A 13817-nucleotide genomic window follows, 5' to 3' on the forward strand; every position below is an offset into this window, starting at 1 on the left:
TTGCTCTGTCCCTGACCATTGCAACAACAACTACTTTCATCCAAGATGCAAACAAAATCCAACCAACCCTCTACTGCTCATTTGCATATTCTGCTCCCACTTGCTGTACCGTGGCTTGAAATATATATTCACACACATCTATTTATACCAGTATGAACAATGAAGGCATCCTTCTCTATACTGCCCCCTCCAAGTGGCTCAGTCCCCAACATCTACTCAGCCATAATCCCATATATGGGGTTAGACCAGTGTAAGTGCTCCACTGCTGACTTAAATCTCAATAGTCCTTGTCTGCTGCTATGACTGAGTGCTAGGGATCTCCAGTAGACTGACATGACCCAGATACAGGGCGAGATGGTGGTGATGTAGCGCTACATGTTGCTGGCGTGTGAGAAGAGGAGCCCTATGTCTGGTCCCGGCACATTAAGGACCGCTTCCTAAATTGGTACCGTACTTTAGCAATGGTGCAGTGGGGCACGAGACCAACCAGAGGAGTCATGTTTGCTCGGTGCAGCTTCGACCTTTTGGAGAAGGTTCATTATGCTGACGAAGCCCCCAGTAGAACCCCAGTGTATGGGTGACCTCATAATGCCCTGGACCTTCTGCACAATGGACCAGCTGTAGGACTGTGTGGGGAGAGCTGGTCACTCTCTCTCTTTTACTCACCTCAGTGCTGCCTGCTCCTCTAGGTATTCCAGTAGATGACATCGAAGCTCTCTGAGTGGAAGATCGTAACAAAGTTTGACTCCAGAATAGGGAGGAGATAAATCTAGTCTTAAAGGGCACCTCTTAATCCTAACACACACATGACTGCAACCCTTCTTTTGAGGTTTGCAGCCCTAAAATTTATCAGTGGCTGCAATGGATACGCAGATTAGAGTAATCACTGCTCTCAGTCATCTTCTTTAAGATACAGTACTGTGCAAAAGTCTTAGGCACTCAAAAGGAATTATTTAACGCTCTTTATTTGGGTAGTAAGTGCACATTCTTGGAACAAAAAATATAATTTAACATAAGAACATATGAAAATTGGGGGTAACATAATAAAAACTAGTAAAAATGTCTTCTGTTCTCCAAAAAGTTACTGATATCTACTTGGACGGCTAGATGAACACCACTTCAGTTCCCAAACTTCTCCTCAGTGGCACCCGAACCATTCTATGTATTTATTAAATTTCACCACCAGCTTGCTTAATTAATTAACTTAATTAGTTAAAAAAGTGAACGAGACATTGGATAGATATATGAGGTGGGCTAGAGGTCAGGTCAAAAAATACACGGGTGTATTGTATAGTTGCTGGAAATAACAGGGTTATTTTAGCAGAGGGTTTGAAATGGCGAAGCTGACACACTTTGTTAGGCGTAACAGCATAGTTTTACACCAACATGACAGTTATTTAAACATAATTTTTTTTGGCTGCCTAAGACTTTTGCACTTCGGTACTGTAGAAGGTCACTATTTCAGTATTCAGAACATCAATATGGAATGTGGTGCTTACGGTCACTATCACATAATTTGCGGTGTAAAAATAAATAAATATCACCTGAGATGCACTTTAAAGGGTTGGAGGAACATCTGCAGAGTCTCTTCAGAAACTGGAACCTGACACTCTTAATGCAACTTCGTGACTGATGTATAGAAAGGCTGTGTCTGGCTGAACAAAACCATAAGAATACCAGACAGGCAGCAATATAACTGAAAGCTATAAGTCATTACCTTGGCTATGTAATTTCACATAATTTTTCATTCATTGGAAGCTCAGTTTAGCTGCACTTACAATGTACTATCTGCATCATTTTTACATCACTTTGGACAAAAGCTCCTGCTAAATAAATAAATGCGAATGTCACTCTTGCAACTCGAAGACCATTTCAATAAAGAAGCACACAGCATTTCTGTTTTTATTTTATTGGTTTCAAATAACACATTATGCAATAGTTCTAGAGTAATATCACTGCTGTTGAAGTGAGGTTTTCAGAATGGCACGCTTTGTTATAACAGTAATCTCAAGCATATATGGCATTGCCTTTTCTCCTGCTTTCTAGCCTGTGACTCCATAATCCTGTTAGTCAGTCAGTGATTTACTTCACAAAGCCATCAGACGGTGCCGCCTCAACACTCAGGACCGCTGGGGCTGGTGTGCAGTGGTGAAAACACGTCAGTATCTAGTGGTAAAGGAGGTGAACTGCAGTGCAGGGATAGCGTGCTCGTTAGCGAACGTGGCTTTGTCGATGCGCGACATGGGACTCCCAGTATTCCTCAACCAGTCCTTCCTGCAAACACAGAGAGGAAGGCAGAAGATGGATTTCACTGACCATATGCTTCTGGCACATATTACACAAATATCCTGAAATGTCACAATCACATGGGTTTAACACTTGGCGTACTGTGGGTACAAATAGTATCGGTGAAAGCCCATGTGGCACCCTAGGCAAGCTTCACTGCCGGTGCCCCCATCAGCAAACTTTACCGCTCCATTTAACTTTGTCTCAGACATCAGCAAATGCAGCTGCCTATATTGTCTAATAGATCGACCAGCATTGAGCACGAATCAATCAACTGCTACAGAGAGAACTTCACGTTCTTGGCCGAGACAGATAATTTATGAAGGATGTATTTTTAACTGATTGCCAAGAAAAAACGTCACTTTTTCCCCTAATTGATTCAATCTATTAATTTCACACCCAAGAATCAACACATGCACATGACCACCAATGTCAGCAAAAACCTACTTGACATCTCTGCCATCGTCCGGGGGGCGGGCGTTCTTCAACTCATGACCTACTAAGGATATTTATATTTCTCCCCTGTTTTTTTTTGCCGACCATCTCTCTTGGATGACCTATTTGTGTGTGCACCCCCCCCACGCACACACCCCAGTCTCCCTCTGTTTCTTTTCCTCCTTGATGGGACTCTCAGGGACACTGCCTGCTCCAGTTTGAACTTCGCAAACACTCAGGAGTAAAAACCAGGACAGTGAAGGTGGGGCTTTGAGAGGAGCCCTCCACAGCCATTGGACAGGAGAGCGATGCAGCTTGACGGCGATGAATCGTGGTGAGGGGAGACGGCCTATGTTAGCGAGAGCCCTGAGAACCTCTGAGGCTGTCTACTCGACGTCTGCTTGAATTTATCCAATTGTTCTCAAAAATATGTCACTTGTACCGCACTTCCTCTTGCCAGGTTCTTGCAGCAAGGTAGCATCGCATTAGCATTAAACAAAAATTACACATGTAATAAAATACTCTAATTTAGAATTACAACTTAACTTAAGTCACTTTTAAGTCAGAAGGCATCTGCCCAATTCAGAAGTTTCAGGGTTACACCAGGCCTGCCGCCAGAAATACATTTTATGGGGCATTGTTCAACTCTAGCAATAGTTGAGGGTGGGGGGATAGCCTTCCCCCATAGAGGGAGGTTCTTGCTCATATACAGCTTACGGCAAACCTTAACTATTGCTGTAAATAAAAAGATATACATTTCTCTAGCTAGCAAGTGTTTAATTCAATGCAGTGGTGGAACAATTTAGCTTTTTATGTCAGTGCAAAGTTTGTTAGCAAATTTAGGAAACATTTAAAAAATAGGGAAATACATGATTCAGGAATAGGAAGGGTTGCCACCCATCCAGGAGTTTCTGAGACCACACCGGATTTTGGTCATCTGCCCAGGAAAAAACGAATTTCATTCCGGGACAAGGAATGTCCCAATCAATTTCCCCATCAAACCCACCTAAACAAACCTTTGGAATGGTGTTGCTGTGTGCACTACTTTTGGTCAATGACTGGCTGTCCAGGATTTTACGGGACTGAGGTGGCAGCCCAAGGAAGAGGATACGGGTGCCCTGTATTAGTTTCCTTTCAACTCAATTAAACAATTATTTTGGAGATGTGGCTCCCTCTAGTGGAAAAAACAAAAAACAGCATTTTAATTTTCCTGATAATGCAGTACCAATCACATGTCAGATTTCTGTTAAAGAAACGTGGCTCCAGCCTGCTATTACATTAAAACCTATGTGCATACTGTCATCTAACTGTACTGTACCTAATCATAATACATAGCTATTTACTTGATTAACACAATCAAAAGAATAAACGAATACTCACATCTTTTCCACAGTTTCCTTCGGACCTTGGATCTGACCCTCCACAGTGTCCTGGTTGGTGTTTCGCACCCAGCCGACCAGCTGCAGTCTTTTTCCTTCTTGCTCTGTATACTTGTTTAATTTAAAGGGGATGTGTTTTTTTTTTTTTTGGGGGGGGGGGGGGGGGGGGGGTAATCAAGGACATAGAGTACATGGGTATAACAAACAGCTGAAAGAAATATCGATTCAGTTTTTTCCCCTAATTATTGCTACCATTACACACTAATGTTTATCTCTCCAAATAAGCCACTGACGACAAAACAAAAACAAACAAACAAAAAACAAAACAAAAGAGAGTGAGAGACGAGTACCTTTCGGAAGAAAACACCTGCGAAAAGCACAGATATGAAGAACCATAAGCTTTGTATGTAAGGCCTTTGTGTTCTGTCAGTATACAAAGTCACATCTGTTCAGTTAAGCTGAAATGTTCTCCTAATATTTACAACCGCTACTCAGGACCCCATATACCAAGCATTAATATATATTTTTCCCTTTCGCTGAAAGGTCAAGGTTATTTATGTGTGATTCACTTTGTGATGTTTCCCACGTTGAATGAATTAAGTGCCTTATTCTCATTCCGCCTATCATCTGAGCCTGGGTGGCAGTCAGAATGGGCATATTAAGTTGCATCACACATTAAAGGGCAGATAAAGGCAACCTGTACACTGACATTTTCTTGGGGTTGTGTGCACAATAGACTTATATAATAAAACGACAGCCAAAAAAATCTAAGTATTTGAAAATGATAGCAATACATAATATTACCAATATTACTGCAACTGCAAAACATCTGATCACGAATTGTTTCCAAACTTCTATTCTGAATCATGTTATTTTGGTGCGTCATTTTGTATAAACGCTAAAAACTGCATATATTAATGGGTACATATCCATAAACATACTATATGACTGGTCCATTAACTGGAATCCCATCCGGATAGTACCTCACCCATGTGCCCAGTACTACCTGCGACAGGCTCCAGGCCCCACTGCAAGTCTGACACGGATAAGTAGTTGAAAAATGGATGGATATCTGGTTTTGACTGCAGAACTTTATTATGCGGGTATGGGCATTTACTTTTAAAATATTATATATAAGACATTACATCTATTTATGTGCCTTGCGCTCGTAGCCTCCGGGATAGGCTCCGGACCCCCCGCAGTCCTTAACAGGGTAAGTGGTTTCAGAAAATGGATGAATGGATCTATTTATGTATATTATGCAAATAAATTCTTTGGCAAAATCAATACTGGGAATACAACTGTAATATCGTAATGTATGTGCCTGTTGGTAATAAGCTTTCGACTTTCTGTAACGTTTACAAGCAAGAATCAAATGACAAATTGTGGCCACATTCCTATTAAGGAATGATTTTTGGGGCCATGAATGATGTGACATGATACTCCGTAGTCTTTCCATGCTATGTCTACGTATACGTAGGTTTCCTATTCAAATGTTGCGGTTACGGCTGCAAAAAATACAATGCGTAAACCATGTAACTTTTTTTAGTTTCAGTGTAGCTGCTCTCAGTACAATTTAACATTGGACGTGGAACATTTTCCCAGAATAACTGATTCCGTCATTCGGGTTTCTACTGATATTAACAAACTGCGGGAAACTAAATTAGGCAGTAAACATTAACAGTAAACGCCTTACCTTGCACTTCCCCGAACACCTCGTAGTCCACGGAGATCAGTTCCGACATTGCAGTCTGCGTTGAATGAATGGAACTGCGTATTGATAATGGTACACGTGCGATGCCTTTCACGGCCAGAGGAGGCAGCTGCAGGATTCCTCCCTTGAACAATACACCGTACAGAACGCGGCCTATAATCTGCGTAGCCGCGACCATTGGAGCCACAATGGCGACTTTTGTTTATGTCCCGCCTCTTCCGGGTATGACTCCGATAGTGCCCAATCCTGATGAAGCAATAACATCGGAGGGGATTGTTCAGTGACAGTCAGCGTTCCAGTTTAGATAGTTCAGTGTAGGAGTTTGGCGCAGTAGTATTCGTTAGTACATCCGTCAGTTTTCTAAACCCGCTTGATTGAACATGAATTTAGGATTGCACAGTGCCAATTTTTCTACAGTATTAGATTTTTTTTTCAGTGGCAGTTTCCTAACGTATTTCCTAAAAATAAGGAGTTGTACCATATTGTAGATTTTACATTCCCTCATTTTAGACCAGATGGTAGCAAAGCTCGGTGTTGTTAAAAATACAATCCACGGAATCAGGAACCAGGCTGATGCTGAGTAACTTTTGAATGAGTTCTGAAGAGGTGTGAAATACATTATTTATAACATTTATGTAGCAGACGTGTTCTAGGGTTCGTGGGCCTTACAAACAGTGAAATTACTGCCAACCACTCGATTTGAGCCGGTGACCTGATCAGAAGCACAGCATCCTAACCCACCGAGCCACACACTGACATGTGACAGGAAGCAGAGTTACTATGCTGAGGCACATACACAAAGTAGTTACGAACGAGCAGTTTACTATTACAGCTTCAACTGGGAGGAAAACATTACATTTATTGTGAACCCGTAATTATGTGAACAATCACATTCTATATCCTCACTTTAAAGTCCAAACTTTTTAATATAGGTTGGTTTTATTGTTATTCAAAAATAATATTTTTGAGTATTATACAAGAAAGTGCCATTAATTAATAGTATACATCAGAGTGACAATCCAAAACAGTGACAATATTACAACGAACAAGGCTCTCTAAAAGAAAAGGCAGCATTTTGAATAGGGACACGGCGTTATTGCTCCTACTAGTCACACAGCTAGTGAACTTAGATCTTCTACTGTTAATAGTACAACCTGAAAAGGAAGCATAAAATACACTTATAATACGCATATAATATTCTCACGTATAAAGTATAGAAAATATACGTGTCAACCACAAATGTTTAACTCTAAACTGCAAATAGGCCTACCGGACTGCAGAATAATATGATCAATACACTAATTATTACAAGATTGGTATGCAAATTATACAGCAATATACAAAACCCGCAGAGGCAAACGCTTGTTCCCTTACAATAATGGCAGGTGAGTTTATACCTCTGCGTGGCTGGGATCCGGGTAGTCGCATACGCCCTTTGGGAACACCGTGCGTATCAGCCCTTTCACCTCCTGCGGATACACGTACGTGGGACGATTCCGATGGCTTTTACCACAGCCTACTTTATGCTTGAACTGAATGACAGGGAGGGTTAAAATGCAGTCTTTCCGGCTTAAAGGCAAAGGTTATCGTGTCAAACAAAGGTGATTAGGAAAGAGGGAGCGCGTCTTCCCGTACTAGTTCGTGGTGGATGAGTTTATAGGTCTTCTTCCGCCGGGCTTTGTCGCTCTTTAGCCGCGACGCAGCGCACAGCAGTGAGGCCACCCACCCTGGGACACTGAGAAAGGAGCAGACTAGCATTATTACTATTATTATTATAAGAACGGTTAAGGGGAAAGAAAATTCAACGTATTTCCTTCATACAGCTAATAACGTGAAATGTAGCAAAAACGACAACATACCTGACAAATAAATATAAACAGATTAAACATAACTTGAACGATATCATCTTAATAGTACAAACTGTAATAAATTCTACAAACAAAGTTTACGCAATTAACTTTTCCGCAATAACTAAACCAGAAATGATACATTGAGTATATATAAGAATATAAAATAAAGGAATATTTTTTTTCTAGACTGAATTGTTTATAAGGTATCGTCCTTGGTTTTTTTTTGCCCACATGTATCATGAAAATTTCGGGAGTATAACTACAAATTAGTTGTTTCTACTCGAATGTACCCGAACGCCCTGCAACACTCCGCATAAAATTCCATATCGCTGATGTCTTCCGCCGCCTTCGCAGCCATGTCCTCTCGTTACTGGGGGGGGGGGACACTTACGCTCTATTATTATAACGGAGTCGGGATTTGAATGTTGCGCGCGCTTACCCACTTTGATACAGTATCATAAGGGTAGGCTGTTCGCGCCGGTGGGGGATTTTAACTGAAACATAAAAGTCGCAGTGCTAAAGCAAATTTATAAAGCATTAAAAGATATAATATATTCTTTCTGCAAAATATGTGTGCTACACAGAAACATAAGATGAGAGATATGATATTCCTGATCCAACTGAAAAATTCTGTAATTATAAACAGCCCAGCACTGGCCTGTAGGCCAGCATGCATAAAAAACTCATTAACCGGGTTATTGCACAGAATTTGCCGAATCTATAACCTCTCTTTACAGGTACAGCACAACAGTTAAGTAACAGTTAAATATTAATTTTATTTGTATTTACATTGTTCAAACTGAAACATTTTGTAACTGGCGGCAGGTAGCGTGTATATATAGTACCTGGACTTGGCAAACGGCACTTTCAGACGGGTTTGGCGTGAATGTTCAGGCATACCAGAAGTATTCGAGGTTTTGCCGAGTCTTGTCAAAATCACCGCTGTCTTTGATAGCCATCGCGTCACCATCAGGTACGAAAACATTCAAATGTATGCTCGTTTATTAGCAAGTATCCTGTTTATTACACTACAACCATCATGAAATACTGTTAGCATTTTATGTAACCCAATAAACTCCAGTTGATTATATCTGCTTATCATACCCGTTTCCGCAACGCGTCTGCATTTTGCGTTACTTAACTTTGTGTATTTGTAACTCTCTTCTGATTTTCATACTTTTATATAGACTTTTGCGTTTGGTAAGTATTCAATACATATTTAATATATAGGCTATGTTTTTCTTATGTATAGACAGAAGGTGACTTTCCATTAGCTGGGAATAACTGGGGCGGTACTTTAAAACAGGAAGCGTGTCGAATTGAAACTTGGTAGCTGGTAGCCTACAGCATAATAGTCATCCTGATGCAGACATATTCTTATGCTTATTCGAGCTTCAAGTGCAGTCTTTAACTGAAGATACCGCATTCACAACCTCCAATGGATAAAAAAGGTATTCCTCATTCTTCTGACACACCATCTGTAATCGTGTTTTAGTTTGCAAACATGATCCCTAACATCCGGCGTTATGTACCAGCAGATTTTGATACTAAGCTTAAAATTTGATACCTGCAAAGTTGTAACCATACATACTGAATGATATAAAAAACTCAGATTTGCGATCAGGCATAATTCGGAATTCTATAACTATAGAATATTTTTTTGACTATTCGCCGATAAATTAGAACGTTTATTAACATAATATTTCGTGTTAAATTGTATTTTTATGTGTTATTCTGTAAAGGACTATTAACGCGGAATCACGAAATAAAAAACGACTTAGAAATATCGTGTTACAAATTACTTTGTTGCTCAGCAACTACGTTTCCCTTGCTGTTGTCTGTTTTAGTTTTATCTGATGTGACGTGAAAGCACGCGTCACGTGGTACGAGTTGCATAGGCAAATATAGAAGTGCAGTATTTTGAATTGCACGTAATAAACTATTTGTTTCACAGAGATCTCACACAGTGAGCTCAAAGCCCTCATAGGGAAGAGTCCAGATTTATTGTTGATTGACGTCCGCACCAAAGAGGAGGTGGATAAAGGAAAAATTCCAGGATCTATCCACATGCCAGGTGAGTTGTTATTACTATTATCGATTTATTCGATGCATTTCAACGAAATGGTAATGAGTTTGTGTTCCCCCCCACAGTGGACTCTTTAGAACGTGATCTAGCCCTGGACCCAGCAGCCTTCCAGAACAAATTTGGGGTTCAGAAACCATCCCTAGATGCCCCACAGCTGGTTTTTCACTGTCAGTTGGGCCGCCGTGGGGCCATGGCTGTGGAGAAGGCACATGCCCTTGGGTTCACAAAGTAAATCTTCATTTTACTACTAATATATGACATAAAAATTTTCATGTTCATAATACCTTGATTCCTGTGCACTTTTCATATTATTTCATATACAGTTCATACATGTAATAGATCCAATCATCCATCCACCCATCCTCCACAACCGCTTATCCAGGACAGCATCACGGTCATATGAGATGTAATCTAGTAATCATAGCGCTGATCATTTCTGCTTATCGTCTTTTCAGGGCTCGTAACTACGCAGGAGGGTACAAAGAATGGTCTGAGAGAGAGAGAAAGTGATTGAATCAGAACGCGGAAGCACTGCTGCCTTTTCACGGAAAGCAGCCCGACAGTTTGCATCGTTAAGTCTCTGCTTTTTGTAGAAGAATGGCAATTTCAGTTTTATTTGTACTGTGAAGATGTACTGCTATGGTAGATGTTTACAATAAAACATTCTCAGGGTCGGGCAGTGTCTCTCTTTGCTTATTCCTGTGTATGTTATATATGAAATAAATGAATGGCTTTCTCTTGTTTATTGCTCAGTTTCATTCTGGGAATGATGCATCTAGTTTTGCACACTGCTCCAACAAACAGTGGTCATCTCATTAACCTGTTGATAGGAAACCAAGGCTGAAGGATGCTGTCTCTTTGAAGTATGCATCACCTTAACCTGTTAGTGGCCAAAATCTGATTTTCATGGTATATTCCTTAGTATGACAGAACAGGTGTTTTCAGGCAATGCTTATCTGAAATGTGCAGAGATGTCTGTCTCCATGTTATACCGTCTGCTTTATCAGCTGCTTCGTAAAAATAGTTATGACATTCAAACATTTAGGGTAACTTGTCAGTTATATATCATGCATTTTTTCTGGAGGATTCAAATCCTAATTTGTAATTTTTGTAGTTAAAAGTTTATAATAAAATCACATGGACATCATGCCTAATTGCCCTAATGAATTTTCAGCAGTACAGTACATCACTACCATACTGCTGCTGTGTTCCTTGAAAGACTAATACCAAAGTATCAAGGATACTTAGAAGTCAAAACCAGAGTGACTCTCTTTAGGTGATGGTGATGCATAATGTTGTCATGAGTTAAGTTGCTAAGCGACTTCATAATGAGTACAAACTGCCATATGGGAAATATGCAAGTCATTGTAGGTATATGAAAAGTTAAATGATGTAAATCATAAAGGCATACAGGGATTTTACTGAATATCAAGACACCATTGGTGTAACTAATGCTGGAATTGTTATTATAGGAATTATGAATGTTATTTCCTCTGATGACCCATAACACATTTGGGTATTGGGTCTTAGGTCTGTTATAGTTGCATTTATCCTCTGTAGAATATGGTGAAATAGTTACATTTCTGGGAATATTCTACACTGTATCTGGTTAATCCTACTTCTGAATAACATCTTTGTTAACACAGTACTTTTCCCGGTCCTGTCCTGGGCCTGCCACTTGGGGCCACTCTGCCCCAAAGCTAAAAGGTAATCAAGTATCGGGCAGCCATGCTGAAATAACGTCTGGAAAATGTTTCTGAGATATCCAGCGTACTGACATTCAATTACTTTAATCCACTTATAGTTCCTTGCCTCCAAAACCTGCACCATCATTACTGCACACCACAGTCTTCCAAAACAAAGCACTTTAAACTTTAACTGTGTTTCTCATTTGTACTTTTATAGGCACTATATTTCAGGAGTAATACGATTACGTCCTATCCAGGACTTTGTTTTCAAAACATTGCCATTCTGCACTTTCCCTGATCTCTGATAAATAGTTTCTATCTAGTACATTAAGTAAACTTTCACAGACTCATTCACTGATTACTTTAAGGTCCGGCCAAAACCTTTTCCTTCATTCTGGCAGACAGATGGCAAAGATGTGAATGCTATAACCAGAGAAGCCAGGCTAGTTTTCAGTCTAGACAATGTCCTTTTGGTCATTATGACCGATGGCTCCAAGCTGCAAGAAAGTTGTTATTCACAGGAAGGTATGAAACTGGCAGGTTTTTCTGGCTGACTGCCTCTGCGTAGCCCAACTGAACCATCAGGACTTACGAGTTACAAACCAGACAACTTTAGTGTGAAAAGATAGCAGGGAACCATGTGCCAAGGAAACATATATTCACATGGAACAAAAGGGTCATTATGGTATGTTGCGGTAGCTAAGATGACAAAATAGTAAGTTCTGCCTGATTGTAGAAAGATGAAAGCAGCATGGAATATTGCCTTGGTTAAGTGTTGGTTTCTTTTGAAGCAGAAAGGAAATTTTCTTTACGATGCTTTAAATTCTTAGGGGAAAAAAAAAAAAAACACAAAAGCGTCCAATTTGAAAGTCGAAATGTTTTCATTTATTTTCTGTTCCTCAAAGCTTCTTGTGTCTGGTTCTTGATTTCTCCGTCCTTGATTCACACAAAGTCAACTGAGGACCTACCAAGTTTACTTTAACTGCTACAGTAATTCCCAGCCCTGAACCAATTTGGTTATTTCCAAACACACAAATCTTCAGCGATTCCCATACATAACTCCGTCGGATCATTCACCTGACTCAGAAGCTTATGCTTTCTTTAAAATTAAAGCTGTTTTTTAGAGTCAGGTGGATAATCAATATTGTTATATCAAGATTTTCCCATTTAACATTCTTTTAAACTTTTTAACATTACAGCAATCACATTTATAGCAGTGCTTATAATAAAAAAAACTGAATTTTATGAGGACGAGATGTTAAATGTAAACAGAGAATGACTAGACTGGGAATAGTGGGAGTTTTCTGTTCAATCAGATCGGGTACCTGCTCTGTTGATAAGGGATCTTATGGTTTAAGGAGTTGCTGATGCAGAGCTTTAGATTGGAATGGGCAGGGACGAAGTTCCCAGTTGGATGAAAGTATCTTATGCACAACTTAAAAGATGAAAGTCACGAGATGAAAAGAGAAACACCGGCATTCAGAGAGAGGTACCTTTTCCCTGAAAATGGTGGGGGGGGGGTACCTGTATGTCTAATATCTTGGGTATCTCACCATCCAGTACAGGCCAGTCAGGGTGAATGTGTTGTAACATGAGACATACTGACATGTTTCAGATTGGTTAATAGGTGAAGCGACTCAGGCAAAGGTGAAATTGCAAGGAGTTGCCATGCTGCAGGTTATCCCACTGATCTGGGAAGGAAGAACGTGATTAAAAAACAGGAGGAGAAGAGACTGAAGGAAGAGGAAAGAAAACTAGCATTGATGGGCCATATTGGTCATTGGACTTTATCTTATTAATGAGTAAGGCCAAACATATCTCATGATAAACTTTTATATTGAGGAATATAAGATTAAACTCAAAAGGGGACTTAATTTGAAAACCAAGGCTGGATTTAAGGTCACGTCGCAGATGGCAGAAAGCGAGGGAAGAGAGAAAACGGAAAAGTCCACAGAAAAGGACAGTGTAGGCTAGACAACGCGGGGCAGGGGAGTGTGCCCCATGTTACGACGCGTGCGGACGGACACAAATGTTGGGTCTGCGGGCCGGAACGAAGCCAGACTTGCAGAGGCACTTGAAGGAGCCCACAGTGTTGACACAGCGGGCGTTCTTGCAGGAGTTGCGGAGGCCCAGTTCGACACACTCATCGATATCTGCGAGGAAGAAAGCTGGATGTGAACTGGACCACGGGTCCATGTGTATTGATTCTTACTATTCACACCAACGAACTAGAGCATTTTATATCATTTACATTTACACACGGAAGCAATAATATGTAGAAAACAACAACAAAAAAAAAAACAGCACATGAATGTTAATTTAGACACACTATGCTTTACTTCCAGATCAATTATTTTTATTATCTATTTTATATATGGT

At 40.2% G+C, this 13817-nt stretch overlaps 3 protein-coding genes across 11 annotated transcripts in view; 1 reads left to right on the forward strand and 2 right to left on the reverse strand.

Annotated features, from left to right (window-relative positions):
* Positions 1-1893: 1893 nt before the first annotated feature.
* On the reverse strand, positions 1894-8712 carry LOC125750413 (acylphosphatase-2-like). Of its 7 annotated transcripts, none has more exons than XR_007400335.1 (7): positions 7674-8275; positions 7212-7549; positions 5797-6060; positions 4451-4467; positions 4102-4211; positions 3738-3895; positions 1894-2274 (listed from the first exon to the last, which is right to left on the reverse strand). XR_007400335.1 is itself a non-coding variant. In XM_049028213.1 (7 exons), the coding sequence occupies exons 4-7, from the start codon at positions 5990-5992 to the stop codon at positions 2160-2162; spliced, it is 438 nt and encodes a 145-aa protein (XP_048884170.1). In that variant the 5' UTR covers positions 5993-6060; positions 7212-7346; positions 7450-7549; positions 7955-8046; the 3' UTR covers positions 1894-2159. The 7 variants fall into 7 exon arrangements, 5 of the variants coding, with proteins under 5 accessions (XP_048884170.1, XP_048884171.1, XP_048884172.1 ...); XR_007400334.1 differs by having other exon boundaries at positions 3728-3895; XM_049028213.1 differs by lacking the exon at positions 3738-3895 and having other exon boundaries at positions 7212-7346; positions 7450-7549; positions 7955-8046.
* A 247-nt stretch (positions 8713-8959) lies between these two features.
* Positions 8960-10423, forward strand: tstd1 (thiosulfate sulfurtransferase like domain containing 1). Its single transcript, XM_049028218.1, has 4 exons — positions 8960-9115; positions 9619-9738; positions 9816-9978; positions 10206-10423. The coding sequence occupies exons 1-4, from the start codon at positions 9103-9105 to the stop codon at positions 10258-10260; spliced, it is 351 nt and encodes a 116-aa protein (XP_048884175.1). The 5' UTR covers positions 8960-9102; the 3' UTR covers positions 10261-10423.
* Positions 10424-12300: 1877 nt separating this feature from the next.
* The window catches only part of LOC125750412 (latent-transforming growth factor beta-binding protein 3-like), a 48131-nt gene continuing 46614 nt past the window's right edge, over positions 12301-13817 (reverse strand). For all 3 annotated transcript variants that reach the window (XM_049028212.1, XM_049028211.1, XM_049028210.1), the window contains one exon: positions 12301-13591. In XM_049028212.1, coding sequence (XP_048884169.1) covers positions 13443-13591 — 149 coding nt within the window. In that variant the 3' untranslated portion in view covers positions 12301-13442. The remainder of the gene's footprint in view (positions 13592-13817) is intronic.

This window comes from Brienomyrus brachyistius, chromosome 10, assembly GCF_023856365.1.
Source record: "Brienomyrus brachyistius isolate T26 chromosome 10, BBRACH_0.4, whole genome shotgun sequence".
NCBI classification, from domain to species: Eukaryota; Metazoa; Chordata; class Actinopteri; order Osteoglossiformes; family Mormyridae; genus Brienomyrus; species Brienomyrus brachyistius.